The 16,090-nt window shown below is 39.2% G+C and overlaps 1 protein-coding gene across 1 annotated transcript; it reads right to left on the bottom strand.

Annotated features, from left to right (window-relative positions):
• Positions 1-4,273: 4,273 nt before the first annotated feature.
• On the bottom strand, positions 4,274-14,859 carry LOC308079063 (scavenger receptor cysteine-rich type 1 protein M130-like; the record flags this gene model as incomplete). The annotated part of the gene is made up of 14 exons (XM_080420401.1): positions 14,700-14,859; positions 13,840-13,947; positions 13,380-13,598; positions 12,583-12,792; positions 11,983-12,137; positions 10,865-11,012; positions 10,167-10,484; positions 9,741-10,034; positions 9,010-9,261; positions 8,498-8,755; positions 7,646-7,909; positions 6,661-6,696; positions 4,580-4,675; positions 4,274-4,362 (listed from the first exon to the last, which is right to left on the bottom strand). The coding sequence occupies exons 3-14, from the start codon at positions 13,522-13,524 to the stop codon at positions 4,274-4,276; spliced, it is 2,265 nt and encodes a 754-aa protein (XP_080276527.1). The 5' UTR covers positions 13,525-13,598; positions 13,840-13,947; positions 14,700-14,859.
• Between the last annotated feature and the right edge of the window lie 1,231 nt (positions 14,860-16,090).

Below are 16,090 nucleotides of genomic sequence, written 5' to 3'. Positions count from 1 at the left end.
CTTTTTTGTCCAAACGCCCAGGTTTCCAAGGACGTCTTAGATGTCTTTTTGATTTTTTGGACAAAAAAAGCTACTGTAGGCACCTTTCATGTTAAAGGATTTATAAAGGTAATTTTTTCTCTGCTTTTTCTGCTTGTTTTAAAAAAAAAAACAAGCTTTAAAAAAAAAAAGCCACATTCAAGCGGCCATAGCTCTGGAATGGAGGATCGTGGCTGGCCAATAATATATTTTTGATTCTACCGGACCCCTGTGTGTGTAATGAGTCGATCTCCGTGAGGAAGGAGGTCACGGATAATATTCCATGATGTTTCAAAAGGTACAGTAACACCACTAATATTGAATGGGAGTCCACGTGCCAGGAAGGGGACATTATATCATATACTTGTAAGCAGGGCCGGATTAGCGGATGTGGTGCCCCAGGGCGACCTCAAGTTGAAGTGCCCCCCCCCCCCTGCTCCCTGGGCGGAGATATGGCTTGAGGCTGGGGGAGGTCGTTTTTTGTTAGTTTCTTTTTGGTTTCTGGTTACTTTATTTCGGTTTTAGGGTTAGGGTTATGTTATCTCATTCTTATTTTTAAAAATATTTTTGGTGTTTTTTTGAAAAAATGTTTTTGGTGCCCCCATTGGCTGGTGCCCGGGGGAACTCGCCCCCTACGGCCTATAGGTAATCCTGTAAGTCTGAAAGTCTGAGATATAAGTTTAGCACAGTAACAACCAAAAATATAATAGACACAACACATATTAATGACACTATTACTTTCAGTCTCGTCATAAGCGGCTGTAGGGGGTCTCCAGGTTGGGGGTCATCTTGGACCTCAGCTGTGATGTCAGGGTCTGTGTCCACATCATCATACACCTCCTGTGGATCCTCTACCTCATAGATCACTGCACCTGTACACGCGCACACACACACACACACACACACACACACACACACACACACACACACACACACACACACACACACACACACACACACACACACACACACACACACACACACACACACACACACACACACACACACACACACACACACAATAAATCATACTGTATATACAATAATTCAATTTCTTTCTTCTCCTTTTTTTGTGACTTTGGACAATACCCAGTATTGTATTTCAATCTTATTAGAAATATTAAAAATTAAGCATTTCATAATTATTAGAGGGCCAAGCAAGTAGTGCATAGGCACCCTTTTGTATTTGTTAGTTTTATTATTATTCCGCCACTTTTTGCAGTTCTGGCTTAACGGTAACCGTTAAACAAAACTCACAACCATTGGCCAAAGGGTGGCGCTATAGCACTCAAAAATGCTAACTTTGAACACATCGTGTCACTTTGACCATTAAGCTCCGCCCTTAGATTTTCCGCCATTTTGAGTAGTTTGAAAAACACTTTTCAAAGTTTCTTTTTAGCAAACTGTGTGAAACATTATACACACAATAATGGTAATCATATTTGTTTTAATATTGCACTTAACATTTGAAACAAATCTCAAACTCCTACAGTACAGAATAAAAAAACATTTGCATAAAAACAACGGTTCTAAAAGAAAGGAGTCTAAAAAAAAAACTATTAAAAATATGGAGGCAAAGAAACCTAGAGGGTAAAATCAGAATAGCTGACCGAATCCTTTATTAAAAAGGAAAGTCCTCTCTTAAAAGCATCAACAGACTGTGGAGCTCTTAGCTGGTCCGGGAGTGAGTTCCACAGTGGAGGGGCAGCTGAGCTGAATAGAAGGCCTGGAGGTCCCCCTTGAGGTGGAAGGCCTGGGTATGGGTTCACACAACCCAGCAACCCTATAGGCAAATTACGCCACTGTGCATATTGCATTGCTTAGCCCCCCGTATTGGTGCTCGCAGCTATATATGATTATTATTATTATTATTATTATTATCATCATTATTGTCTCTGCCAGGCTGGACGGTTGAAGGCCGGAGACTATGTTTTCGCCCCTGTCCGTCCGTACGTCCGTCCGTCCGTAACTTTGCACACACACTCCCTGGAGGCCAAGGAAGAGCTCAGCCCTAAATTCTTTACATTGGCTTGTTATAGCGCGACCAGGATTACTCCAACAGATTTTATCCAAATCTCAAAAAACAAAAAATCGCGTTTGTGTTTTTATTATTTTAATTTCCTGACCTAACAATGCGAAAACAAATGCTTTCATCATGTCACGCATGATCAACAATAAAGTTTGAGTGCATGCACTGCACACAGAAAGTTAAGAACGTAGTCGCTGCCATACCACCCTGTGTGCGTGCGTGCGTGCGTGCGTGCGTGCGTGCGTGCGTGCCTGTGTGCGTACGTGCGTGCGTGCGTGCCTGTGTGCGTGCGTGCGTGCGTGCGTGCGTGTGTGCGTGCGTGGTCACGCTGGTCACGCTGGTCACACCATGATGGTTCAGCGCAGAGGGAGGCAAGACTCCTCCCTTCCTTAAAGTTTCCCTCTATAAACGTCACTTGAAAGTTACGTTTTAGACACTTTAATAATTATGACAACAGCGAATGTTTTTATGTAACATTGTCCGTCTGTAATGTAGAGGATCTCAGCTGTGCCTCTGTCTGTCGCAAACCCACCCGTCCCTTCAACATGCAGTTGAGCCTCAGCCGATCTGCAAGCCCACAAAGCGTCGCTAATGCGACGCGTTGTGGGCTTGTACAATTGTGTTGTGGGCTTGTAAATTAAAGCCAAAACACTTAACTAATATAGTTGGTTTCACTGTTTTGTTTAGCCTGTTATTAGAGCATTTGTATGTGTGTGTTTATTATTGTACAACTATACATTATATAAGTGGTAAAATTGCAGTGTAAAATGACTTCTCTCTCTGTCTGTGTCCAGTGAAAAGGAGAGGGGCTAGTGAAAGTATGAGAAAAAAGAACAGATATTCAAGGCAACAACGCGTCGAGGCTTGTAGATCTGTTCTCCAAATTGGTGACGTAAATGACGTCAGACGACTTCCGGTGCTTCTAGAATATTATTGCATAATAATAGAGTTTCATATAAATCGTGCAATGTACGATTTATATGAAGGTGGAAAAGTAGATGGTAACCTAGCCAGAGCCATGAGAGATTTTTGTAGCAAGTTGGGAGAGAATTGTACAACTGCTTGGCTCTGATCTAGTAGTCCGTACGCAGACGGACCGGGCTTGAATTATAGTTGGAAAGATTGACATGACATGATGTTCAAGCCTCCTATTGACAAAGTTCATATAAAAAGTTCATATAAAAGAGAACATCTACCTACAACCACGTTCATAGAATACATTAATATAACATTACTCACAGTTGCTGGCCTGGCCTGGAATCAAACCTGGACCAACCAGGGCCTCCGGCTCCGCAGGCATGCTCTCTAATGATTCTGCTATGACCGCTGCAAATGTACAGAATGCTATTTAGATAGATGCTAGGTTCATTGTTTACCTGGTATCATAAAGTTTCTTTGACACACTATTGTTCTCTCTGAACTCTACTTATGTGACTATTTACTCTGTCATTGTTGACTACAGTTCATGCTTACTCTGATTACTCTGGTTACTCTGATTACTCTAAAAAAAAAAAGCCCTGTTATACAGTGATACTGTATTATACGGTACAGTAGTATTATACAGTAAAGTACTGTATAATACTACTGTACTGTATACTACAGTATCACTGTACTGTGTAATACAGTATTACTGTAATACTGTATTATACGGTAAAGTGATACTGTATTATAAAGTACAGTGGTGTGTGCGACACAAGTCAGTGAGACAGAGTTAGATAATGAATGTGTATCACTGTCTGTAAATATCACTCACCAAGTTGATCCAAGACTTTCATTTCATTTGCAGTGATGCCAATCTCCTCATATTCAACACCTTCATCCTCTTTGTCTTTTTGTGGAGATTGTCTTACTAAATGACAACACAGTTAGAAAACTACGGATGAAAAACTATATATTTACATTTACTGTTGAACATGCAGTATCTAAGCACTTATTATTATGTAGGATCAAATGTCTTCACAATGTGACATGCGTGCGCACGCACACGCACACACACACACACACACACACACACACACACACACACACACACACACACACACACACACACACACACACACACACACACTTTCTTTTTTTCAAATGACTGGACAGGTATTAAAACATGTCATTCATTCATTGAATTTACATGACATGATGTTCAAGCCTCCAATTGACACATGGTTCATATAAAAGAGAACATCCTCTATGACTACAACCATGTTCATAGAATACATTAATATAACGTTACTCACAGTTGCTGGCCTGGTCTGGAATCAAACCTGGGACAACCAGGACCTCCACAGACGTGCTCTCTAATGATTCTGCTATGACCGCTATGAATATACAGGATGTTATTTAGATACCATGTTGTTTAGACATTTCATTGTTTACCTGGTATCCTATAGTTTCAAATATCCAGAATGTTGTTTAGACAGAGGCTAGGTTCATTGTTTACCTGATATACTATAGTTTCTTTGAGGCTCTACATTGTTCTCTCTGAACTCTACTTATGTGATGGTTTACCCTCTCACAATTGTAAATATCACTCACCAAGTTGATCCAAGACTTTCATTTCATTTGCAGTGATGCCAATCTCCTCATATTCAACACCTTCATCCTCTTTGTCTTTTTCTGTAGATTTTATTACTAAATGACAACACAGTTAGAACACTAATGGTGCAAGATGTCAAAGAAAGAAGAAAAAATATAATTGCTTTACTGTTGTGCATCAGTATCATTGCACTTATACTTGCCAAAGCAGAGCATTATTAGTATCATCATCATTATTACTAATACTATATAGGATAGTAGGTAACACGCACACGCACACACACACACACACACACACACACACACACACACACACACACACACACACGCTGTTCAACATAAATAAAACTAGAAAAAGTGCAAAAAGGAGCACAGGTCTCCGCCAGGTCATGTACGTTATTGTGGCCTCCTGGTGGCGCTATAATAGGCCAATGTGAAAATGGTGCCATTTACGGCCTTTCCCGGCAATTGGACACTGCATTCATGATTTGAGGCATTTTGTTCCAAAAATCTGTTATGCTAAATTAGACCTGCTGGTGGCGCTATAACAGGCCAATGTGAAAAGGGTGGAATTTCTTCCTCGGCCTAGTGGGAATGTGCGTGTGAAATTTCACGGAAATAGCAAGCTGCATGCATAGTTTGAGGCATTTTGTTCAAAACGGACCAATCCTGCAAAATTTTGAGGCCAACCTTAGGCAATGAGGATGAAATATGGGAAATCGGACAGATCTGTGTTGATCATTTGACTATAGAGATACTGTGTACCAATTTGCATGACGTTTGGATAAAATCTGTAGGAGTAATATAAAAAAATGGGTTTCGCACAAATCGTCCGCCTGGTGGCGCTATAACAGGCCCATGTGAAAAATTTGGGGTAGAGGTTCTGCTCTGGCATCCAGGGAGTGTGTGTGCACAGTTTAGCAACGACCGGGCCAACGGTGCCGGAGATTAGCTGGTCGCACACGTCACGGACAGGACACACGGACGGACGGACAGACACACGGACGGACACACGGACGGACAGGGGGTAAAACATACTCTCCCTCCATGCCTTTCGGCCTGGCGGAGACAATAAATGAAAAATATTTGCATTTGAACTTGCACTACGAGAAACAACATGATACTCTGTGTTCAAATACTGGCCTCTTGTGACCAGATAGTAGTATTACTTCATCTACATGAATACAATCAGGCTGTGTTTCTGTCAAATATCAGTTTATTTTTTTCCTAAATGATGGACAAATATTAAAACATGTAACAGTGAATTTACATGATTGTTGACATGATTCAAGACTCCTATTCACAATTTTCACATAAAAGAGAATAATTATCCTATAACTACAACCACTTAAATAGAATACAAGAATATAATGTTACTCACTATTAACAGTAGCAGGTGTTCTCACACACAGGCTGAGGAGAATCAGCAGCAGCACAATCACAAGGGCTGTGACAATCCTAAGGACCTCCAGTATATCCATTAATCCAAAATAATCTGGTTGAATAAAGCAAATGAGAGATCATCATCATCATAATCATCATCATCAAAAATAATCATCAGAATTGTTTCACTCATCAGCGTCTAGGTAAAACCACAATAACTAATAACACATTTAGTTTAACATGATCAGTGAAAGTAGGTGTGTTACCTTTACAATAGATTTCAGCTGGTTTGACTTTCTTACAAGACTTGTGGTGGACACAGTCTCTGATGTTCAAATAATCTTGTGTGCAAACCAGAGTCATTTCCAGGTCCTACAATCATAATCAAAACTTCCTTTAGTGTTTGAGAGAGTTTTTTCCTCACCGTTTCCAGTCAGGAATGTCACAAAAACACATTTCATACAAAATAATGTACAGAGGCGACTGGAGTGACAATATGTCTTATGATATCAATGAGACATAAAGGACAAAGCAAACAAAACAGTTGTTTACCTCCTCTGTGGATTTCACATCTGTCATAATGTTCTCTATGACTTCACCACAACCAAGCTTCTTGCACAGCAGGTTCTTAACATCCTTTGTTACATTTAGGGGACACACACGCTCCCACTTATCTTGGTATCGGAGAAGAAGTGTACCTCCACACCTCTCTGTGGTGCTGAAAATGATGACACCTGTAACAAGAGAAATGAAAAACCTCTGCTTTATTCCCTGTCATGTGGAAATGATATTGCATCCAAACTTTTGAATGGATAAATATTAGTAGCATATATAATAGGAATTAATTAGCATAAGGAGCAAGAGAAAACAATTAGGAAGCTTATTCAACCACTAAAATAGGAGGAAGAAAAAATAAATACATCCATTGACAGTTTCAAGTGAACATAAAAACGGATCTGATCTCAATTCCAATCCATTGTCTATTAAGTCTAAAAACTTGGAAATAAGTTAAGGTTAATCTAACATTTAGTTTCTATAGAGGTCTTTATCCATTTCAATGTCCAGAATGCCTGTTTTACATTAATAAACTAAATGTCATTGCAGTCTCATATACACATTTATTTTTTTCAGTTGAAAATAATACATCAGTAACACATACTGAAGTAAAATATGGACAGAATTCTTAAATAGTCTGATACACAGTAACTACTATATAAAATACAAAATGACATACAGTAACTACTATATAAAATACAAAATGACATACAGTAACTACTATATAAAATACAAAATGACACAGTAACTACTATATAAAATACAAAATAACATTCAGTAACTACTATATAAAATACAAAATGACATACAGTAACTACTATATAAAATACAAAATGACATTCAGTAACTACTATATAAAATACAAAATGACATACAGTAACTACTATATAAAATACAAAATTACATACAGTAACTACATATAAAATACAAAATAACATTCAGTAACTACTATATAAAATACAAAATGACATACAGTAACTACTATATAAAATACAAAATGACACAGCAACTACTATATAAAATACAAAATGACATTCAGTAACTACTATATAAAATACAAAATGACATACAGTAACTACTATATCAAATACAAAATGCAAAACTGTAGAAGTATATAAAATAATTCACCTGTACAGTAGACAGACACCAGTCCTCCAGCACACCGGCCCAGGACCGTCTCACACTGCCCAAGACTGGACTCAGAGCCCTGGCAACGGACGTGGTAAACATCTGACCCAGTTCTTCCATGTTTTTTAAAGGGCAGAGCATTGCCACAGCCCAGCTCTCTGCAAACTATTTGTGAATGTTTGTCATCCCAGTGATCACTGCACACCCTGATGCCATCGATCTTCACCTCACCAGAACAGTATGGTAGGCTAACCACAGGGTTATCTGGGAAAACAGAAACAACAACAAATCAACAAAATCAACAGACACAAATAAATCCCTAATCCCAAAACCACACAGATGTGATAGCTCTGAAAAAATATGTTTTGGGGTCATGTAGAGATGTCATTCAAAACATTTACTTGAAATATGAGGCATACATCCACTGGGCCTGATGAGGCCTGAATATTCCTCATCCAATAATGATCAATGAAAAATAAACTGTCCTTTCCCCCACTTAAAATTACATCTGTCTTAACATTAAATCATCTTTTGTACACAATCCTGTATGTTAATATAACTATTAATGTGTACAAATGGACTGGTAAAATCCTTGGTGTCAATTAATTTTATTATTTATAATAAAAAATAAATCACAGTATTTATTATAATTCATTGTTGTTGTTTTAGTTTTGGATTACACTGTTTGGTAATACAATGTATTACTCTGGCATTGGAGATACATTAATAATAACAGTTATTCATTACTCTAGCATTAGAGATGTGTAATAATAATAATAATAAGTTATAATAATAAGTTATTACTCTGGCATTGGAGGTAGACCCCTTGGTTCCCGGAGGTTGTATTTTCACGTTCACAGTCCCAGATGGTCTTCAGGTTCTTCACATCACTACAGTTGAAGCTCTTCTCCCACAGATCAGAAGAACTATTTGATGCTGTATGTTTTTTATAACCGCCACGGTCCAGATCACGGCACAGTTTGTCTCCCTCTGTGTCTGTCCAGCCATGGCTAGAAACCATCCTGGAACCATTCTGACTATAAACAAACACATGTCCCTCATAGTGTCTTCCATGCTGTTTTGGATGTTGTATTCTGATCTTCTGCCAGTCTGAGATGAGAAGTAGCAGAGACACAGCATAGTTGATGAAAACTAAATATGAATCATTGCCTCAGATTGTTGCTGTAGAATCATATTCTACCATAGTCCATGTTCATAAATGGGCTGTTACTGTAACATGCAGAGTATCTATACAACACCTGTTTGTTTAAGTCAGGTGGAATCAGATGAAAGCATTTAAAACGTACCAGAACACTGGAGGCCACCAAGAGAACAATGTCCTTTGTCCTGTAAAGTAATGTTACAGTCTGCCACCTTGTGGCTGTTTGCAGGACAGCTCAGTCCTGACACGACTTCAGGTGGACTTAACGGTAAAGGTCCAAAGAATTCAACAGGCTCGCCGGTCTCTCCACATTGCAGCTCTCTGCAGATGGTATTTTGGACATTGGTGTCATTCAGGGTTTCTTTACAGACAGGGTATCGTTGGCCTCGATAAAGTATCTCCACATTTCCAGAACAATGATCTCTGGAATCCTTGAAATCAGCCTTAACACTGGCTGCATGGAAACAATATAAAAACTTCATGTGAAACAGTTTTCTACGCATGTACATAGATAACATATTCACTAAAACCACTAAAACAATAAACATAATATAATATAATATAATATACAATAAAGAATATATATTTTTAATGAAATAAATATACTTTCACGATTGCGGTTAATATTAGTATTTCTATTGGCTGTAGCCTATATAGTCAAGTACCACTGAAATGACTATATTATAGACAATGTATTGCTAACCCTATTATGAAGAGGTACATAGTTTACAGTATAACCATAACAATTTTTAAGTCATTGTGATTTAATTATCTCATCTGTTTCATTTTCATTTTAATTTCAGGTTTTTAATGTTTTGTGAAAAGCACTTTGAATTGCCTTGTTGAAATGTGCTATAGCCTACAAATAAACTTGCCTTGCCTATAACAATCTACCAAACAAATTGTGTTCTAACTTTAGTGTAGGTATTTTACCCAAGCAAACAACGAAGGCCGGTTTGTCATCACAGTTGGTCTCTGGGTCTTTTTTCACGATGATGCTCTCAGTCAGGTTGGTGGTGTGATTGGTCGGGTACATTGCCAGGATGGTCACATCCCCCTTGATGTTCTGGTGGATCTCAGAGAAGGCAGGTCCACAGCCCAGGTCTTTACACAGCATTTCAGAATTAGCTTCAGTCCAGGTGTGTGCACACACCCCCCCACAGCCTGCATGGGTGCACACCTGAACTGTCCCCCAACACTGCTCTGACAGCGTTGCTGTTATATTACCTGTTGAAATAAACATTAAAATCAAACAGAAAATTGTGGGGACATCATATCAAACTATGTTCTGTAAGTGAGCATCAATTTAATCACACACAACAGCAACATTACAGCAACGTTACAAGGGTAACATATTACCTGAACATTCCACCAAAGCGAGGGTCTGATTGGATGATGTCGTGTTGTCCTTTGGACAGTGGAAGACTGATGTCTCTGTGGAGGAGCAGTTATAGGACTCACTCCAAACCTCATTCTCCATTCCAGGTTCTCCAGAAGGAACATGAGGGAACAGGGTGACATTAGTAGCATTCCCACAATGCATCTGTCCACAGACCACATCAGCAGTGTGGTTCCACGTCTCATTGGTCCCTGAGAGCCAGTAGTCCTTCCCAGCATGCTCTACTGCCACCTGACCAGAACAGGACGTTCCATTCTTCATGAACACCATCTTGTTGTCTGAAAAAAGGATGAATTATTAGGGAAACCATAACATGTATGTGTGCTTTATTACAGACTGGTTCCACTACTTTCCTTTCTTTCCAAAACTCTTGAACATGTTGTCTCTACCCTGTTTTCTCTCAGTCTCTCACAGAACAACCTGCTGGATCAAACCAGCCCACTCCACTGAAAGTCAAAAGCTCTCCATGCTGCCCAGGCTGCCTCCCACTCTACAGTCCTAATTCCTCTAGACCTATCAGCAGCATTTGACATAGTGAACCATCCGCTTCTCCTGGACACCCTTTCTGACCATGCATCACTGTGACAGCACTTATTCTCTTGGCACTCTTATGTGACTTGTTACCATCTGTTGTTAAACAATAAAATCATGCTCTTACTTTCACAGGTGACATGAGCAGTGGAAGTGCATGGGACAGAGTCATTGTACTTGGCCTTGCAGTGCCACAGTGACGTCTCAGTGCCATTACAGTTGACATTGTCCAGTATTCCATGTTGTCTAGTTCTGGTGGTGCTGTTGTCAATCACCTGCAAGAACACATTCAATGTATTCTGAATAAAATACATTTCCTTTGCCACACAAAATAGTTCTGAGTGAAATCATCTGTATGAGTGATAGAGTGTGTGTGTGTGTGTGTGTGTGTGTGTGTGTGATAGAGTGTGTGTGTGCGTGCGTGCGTGCGTGCGTGCGTGCGTGCGTGCGTGCGTGCGTCACAGCAAACTAGGTCTCTATGCGCCTGATGCCATGACCAGAGTGTAGAAAAGAGAGTAACGACACACTTTGATCTCGCCCCAAAGCGGGCTCCTATGGGCTATAGTTCCAAACATTGGAACTATCTCATTGAGATAGACAGAGCACTTCCACATTCCATTCTTACAATGGGAGTCGACGCTAGTGTCAGAACTCTCTTTATGGCTCTGGCCATGACGACACATTGAGGTTAGACAACACACTCCATATTTGGGCGTAGCTGCATTGTTATCCTTTTAGCCTAAATGTCTGACTTTACCTCATGCAGATTTCATTTCTGTCTAAATACGTATTCAATCAAAACTCCTTATATGGTTATGGCTGAGTCATGGTGACATGAGCGTGATTTCAGAGGTCTGCAGCCGCCGGCCGGTCCTCCCTTAAACCAAATTTAATATAGAATATGTGCTGACAACTGATGTGGATGAGGAACTTGTGCAAAAATTGTGCAAAAATGATATAAGTAGAAAGATACAGTAGTAATAACATGGTATTTAGAACCACAGCACTAGAAATATACTGGAAATGCCAGGACACTGTAAAATGCTGAATCTTCATTTAAAATGTAAAAATTGACCCATAAGGTCTGTATCATAGAAAAGTGATTCAACAGATATTAACCATAAATAATGAGAGCTCACCTTGCCACAGATAAGTGATTCATTACATATTAACATAAATAATGAGAGCTCACCTTGCCACAGATAAGTGATTCATTACATATTAACATAAATAATGAGAGCTCACCTTGCCACAGCCCAACTCTCTGCAAACCACTTCTCCATCATGTCTGTCCCAGTCTGAACCACACACAGGCTGCAGACCCATAGAACTATTGATATAAACTGCACCATAACAATCACTGGGACTGTGGTTGTCCAGGAGAGTTATGTTGATCTTTTCTGTTAAAACATTAAGAGAAGGCAGGTTCAGTCAATTTGATTCTACAGTAATTGAAAAACTAAAATGCATTAAATAAATTAAATGCATTTAATTTAAAGCTCTAATGAACATAAATAATGAACATAAATAAACACGCTCTGTTTAATCTGTTTCATATCATCTTTGAAGACACAGAAAGAATGACCAAAATATATTTAGGTCATACTGTGTACTGTAGGGCAGTGTAGCTGCTTAAATGTGCACTATTATGTATCCACAATAAAATGACAAAATATTTAACAAGACTACCATACGATTTAACTTATGGATTTTATATAATGTTTCCCTACTGTGTGAGTAAAGCAAAAATAAATATCATGGTGAAACTTAAAGCCTAACACAAGAGTTGACTCCTTGTTCTTGTTGCTGAGCTGAAACTATGAGATGTATGAATATTAATATTACCTGAGCAGTTCAGTGTGGATGGAACTGATTGGTTCCTGTCACAGGTAAAGTTATGTGTGACACTGACTCCACATCTCAGTTGTTTGCACATCATATCAGCTGTTATTGTGGTGTTTTCATTGCAGGTAATATTCCAAATGTCACCGTCCTCCACCATCAAGGATCCAGAACAGACATTGTCCCCGTCTTGTAGCCGTAACATGGGGTGATCTGTTAACAGACATGAAAATGTACCAACACTTTAACATACATCTTTATGTGAAAATGTACCAACACTTTAACATAAATCTTTATGTGAAAATGTACCAACACTTTAACATACATCTTTATGTGAAAATGTACCAACACTTTAACATACATCTTTATCTGAACACTTTGGCATTGAACATTTGAACATTCATTGAACAGCAAGCAAATACATTGTATTTTGTGTGCACGTGCGCATGTATAATAAATGTGTGTGTGTGTGTGTGTGTGTGTGTGTGTGTGTGTGTGTGTGTGTGTGTGTGTGTGTGTGTGTGTGTGTGTGTGTGTGTGTGTGTGTGTGTGTGTGCATGCAGGGGTGTGTGTGCGTCTGCATACATATGTATGACACTTAAGCATGTAACTTGCTCTGATGAAGGCTATATGCTGAAACTCATCAGAATAAAGAAAATGGAACTGAGTTCAGTCTTGCAAACGGAGTGCTGCTTCTTTCCACATATTAATACATGTCTGTACAGTATGTGTGGTTTGTAACTGACAGCTGTTGGAGATAAGAACAGAGATGTAAATCACAGTGAAGTAAACAAACGTACCTGAACATGTGATGAATGCAGGTTTAGAGCATGTAGCAGGCAGAGGGTCTTTAGGATCACACTGCCACAGATGGTCTTCATTTCTGGTGCCTGTACAATTAATTATCTTCTTGCCTTTGGAGGTGAACCCCTCTGGTGAGGTCATTTTGGTCGGGTCAGGCACATCTTTTGCGATTCCACATTTGAGGTTGTTGCACACAAGGTCAGCTTGTTCCTTTCCTTTAAGTCGGAGGAAACCAGCGTTACAGATAAGATATTTGATTTGGAATGATATGAGAAATACTATCACTGCTACTACTACTTATAATAATAATAATAGAGCCCAGACTGGACAAATCCACGAAAGAAAGTGGGAGAGGGAATAATTTAGTTCTGTTCTAATACAGTCCAAAGGTCCATAAATTATCACAAAGGAATGTATGATGACAAATGAGAACATTCAAGGTAGTGTAACTCTTACCCCAGTGGTCAGAACAAACATAGTATTGTGAATTTCCCTCATTTGACGTTGTGTTGAATTGGACAGCTCCGGCACATTTAAAACCATCCAAACTTATTTCAACCTTATCTACAAGTTGAAAAAAAGAAAGAAAGAAAGAAAGACAAATCTAATTTTAAAAACAGTGACTTGGAAATTACAGTTATGTGATGTCCATAACTCACCACAGCTTCGTTCCCCCAAAAAATAACTTATCAATGTTGTTCCAAGCTCAAGAATGTTTAATGAACTGAAACGGAAATATTTTCATAATGTTTCTACAATGGTAGATAATCATAATGGAAGAGGGTAATATTTGGAGAAACAATTTGTGAGAGACAAAAACTTCAATATTCTGTGAGAATATAGTCATGATTTAGCAAGGAAAATAAACCATAACTTTCCAACATATAGTGCCTGCACTGGATGACCTAATCAAATTATTAATTAAGGGACCCTGCATGAACTGGATCAGATCATCTCCAAAATGTATGACATGTTTTAGTATATTTCTGGATCAACATAATACGTTTTAATCACAGAGCAATATCCCCTCATCAGGATTTAATTTAAGGATTGAATTTGTCTGTTAAGATTTTGAATGGCTTAAATCTCTGCCTACCAAAACCAGGACTAAAGCCTGGAATTACCTTCGCGCATATTGTGTGCGTGCGTGTGCGTGTGCGTGTGCGTGTGCGTGTGCGCGCGCGTGTGTGTGTGTGTGCGTGTGTGCGTGTGTGCGTGTGCGTGCGCGTGCGTGCGTGCGTGCGTGCGTGCGTGCGTGCGTGCAACAAAACAGTCAACAACAAAGTGATGATATTGATACTGAGGTGTGTTCTTACCTGAACATGTGATCCATTTAACTGAGTCCTGAGTGGAGACGTTGACCCCCCAATCACTGAAGTTCTGGTTGGAGACGTTGACCCCCCAATCACTGAAGTTCTGGCAGTTCCACAGCTGATCCTCTGTCCCGTTACAGTTCACACCATTGATCCAAACCTTATCAGGAATATTAGTTATTGTGTATCATTATATAGGTACAGTTCACATTATTGATTATTAGTTATATTGTGTTTCATTATAATATGGGTGCAGTTTACATTACTGATCCGTACCTTATCAGGTATATTAGTTATATTGTGTTTCATTATGTATGAAGATCCATTCACAGCCTGTCCACAGCCAATACTCCTACACACCACATCTTCATTGATCTGGTTCCAGTTATCATGACCAACGAGGCCCCATTCATAGTCATGATAGATTTCAATGTAACCCTCACATGGGTTGGAGCCACCTTTAAGGATCAGCCTGGTCACACCTGCATGGTTACATGTCATGTTAAATGTATTTACACTTGGTATAGCTACATAACACAATAGTCTACAAGGTGGGGTCTGTGGACCCCCAGGGGCCTTTGAGGAGATCACTTTGAGGGGCCTTTGACAACCCACCTGAAGATGTATTTTCTGTTTACTAAAGAGCTGGAGAGACATTGACACCCATGTTACTGAACAAACAGCCTATAGCAATGAATATTAGAATAAAGAGCTTTAACCGTTAACAATTTGTTTTTGTTTAAACCAAAACACATTACATACACTACCTTTAAACCTATATTAATTCTAAATCAAGTTATGCTGCCTTCAGTCATAATGATCCTACTTCCTGGAATTCTACCACTTGAATTAAGGTCTGCTAGAACAGTGCCTTCTTTTAAAAGCAGACTAAACCATATCTTTTTTTACAAGCTTGTTGTAGGTTTAAAGTGTGTGATCAAAGGGAAAATAAAAGAAAGAAAGAATGAAAGAAAGAAAGAAAGAAAGAAAGAATTTCCAGCTGTCCCAGATTATGTAAAATATTGACCCACTAGGCCATTAGTTTCATCTCACCTCTCACACTCATCCTGCTCTGTGGTGACTCTCTAAGACCAGAGATGTTACACTTGTAGAATCCTTCATCAGACTTGTTAACACTGTGGATGGTCATCTGTCCTGTAGACTCAGTCCTGATGAGGGATCCATCTTTATAGAAATCAGCTGGGAGGTTAGAGGATGGTTTACCAGTTGTCTCGTCTTTGTACAAGCAGTGGAGTGTGACATCACTTCCCTGTATCACAGGAAGTACAGGACTCTCCAGGATCACATCTCCATCTAGAACCAACAGCAGTGAGTTATGAACATCTATAGAACCAACAGCAGTGAGTTATGAACATCTATAGAACCAACAGCAG

Source organism: Gymnoscopelus braueri (assembly GCF_963280865.1).
Source record: "Gymnoscopelus braueri genome assembly, chromosome: 22".
Lineage (NCBI taxonomy): Eukaryota > Metazoa > Chordata > Actinopteri > Myctophiformes > Myctophidae > Gymnoscopelus > Gymnoscopelus braueri.
This window is presented reverse-complemented; position numbering and strand designations above follow the sequence as displayed.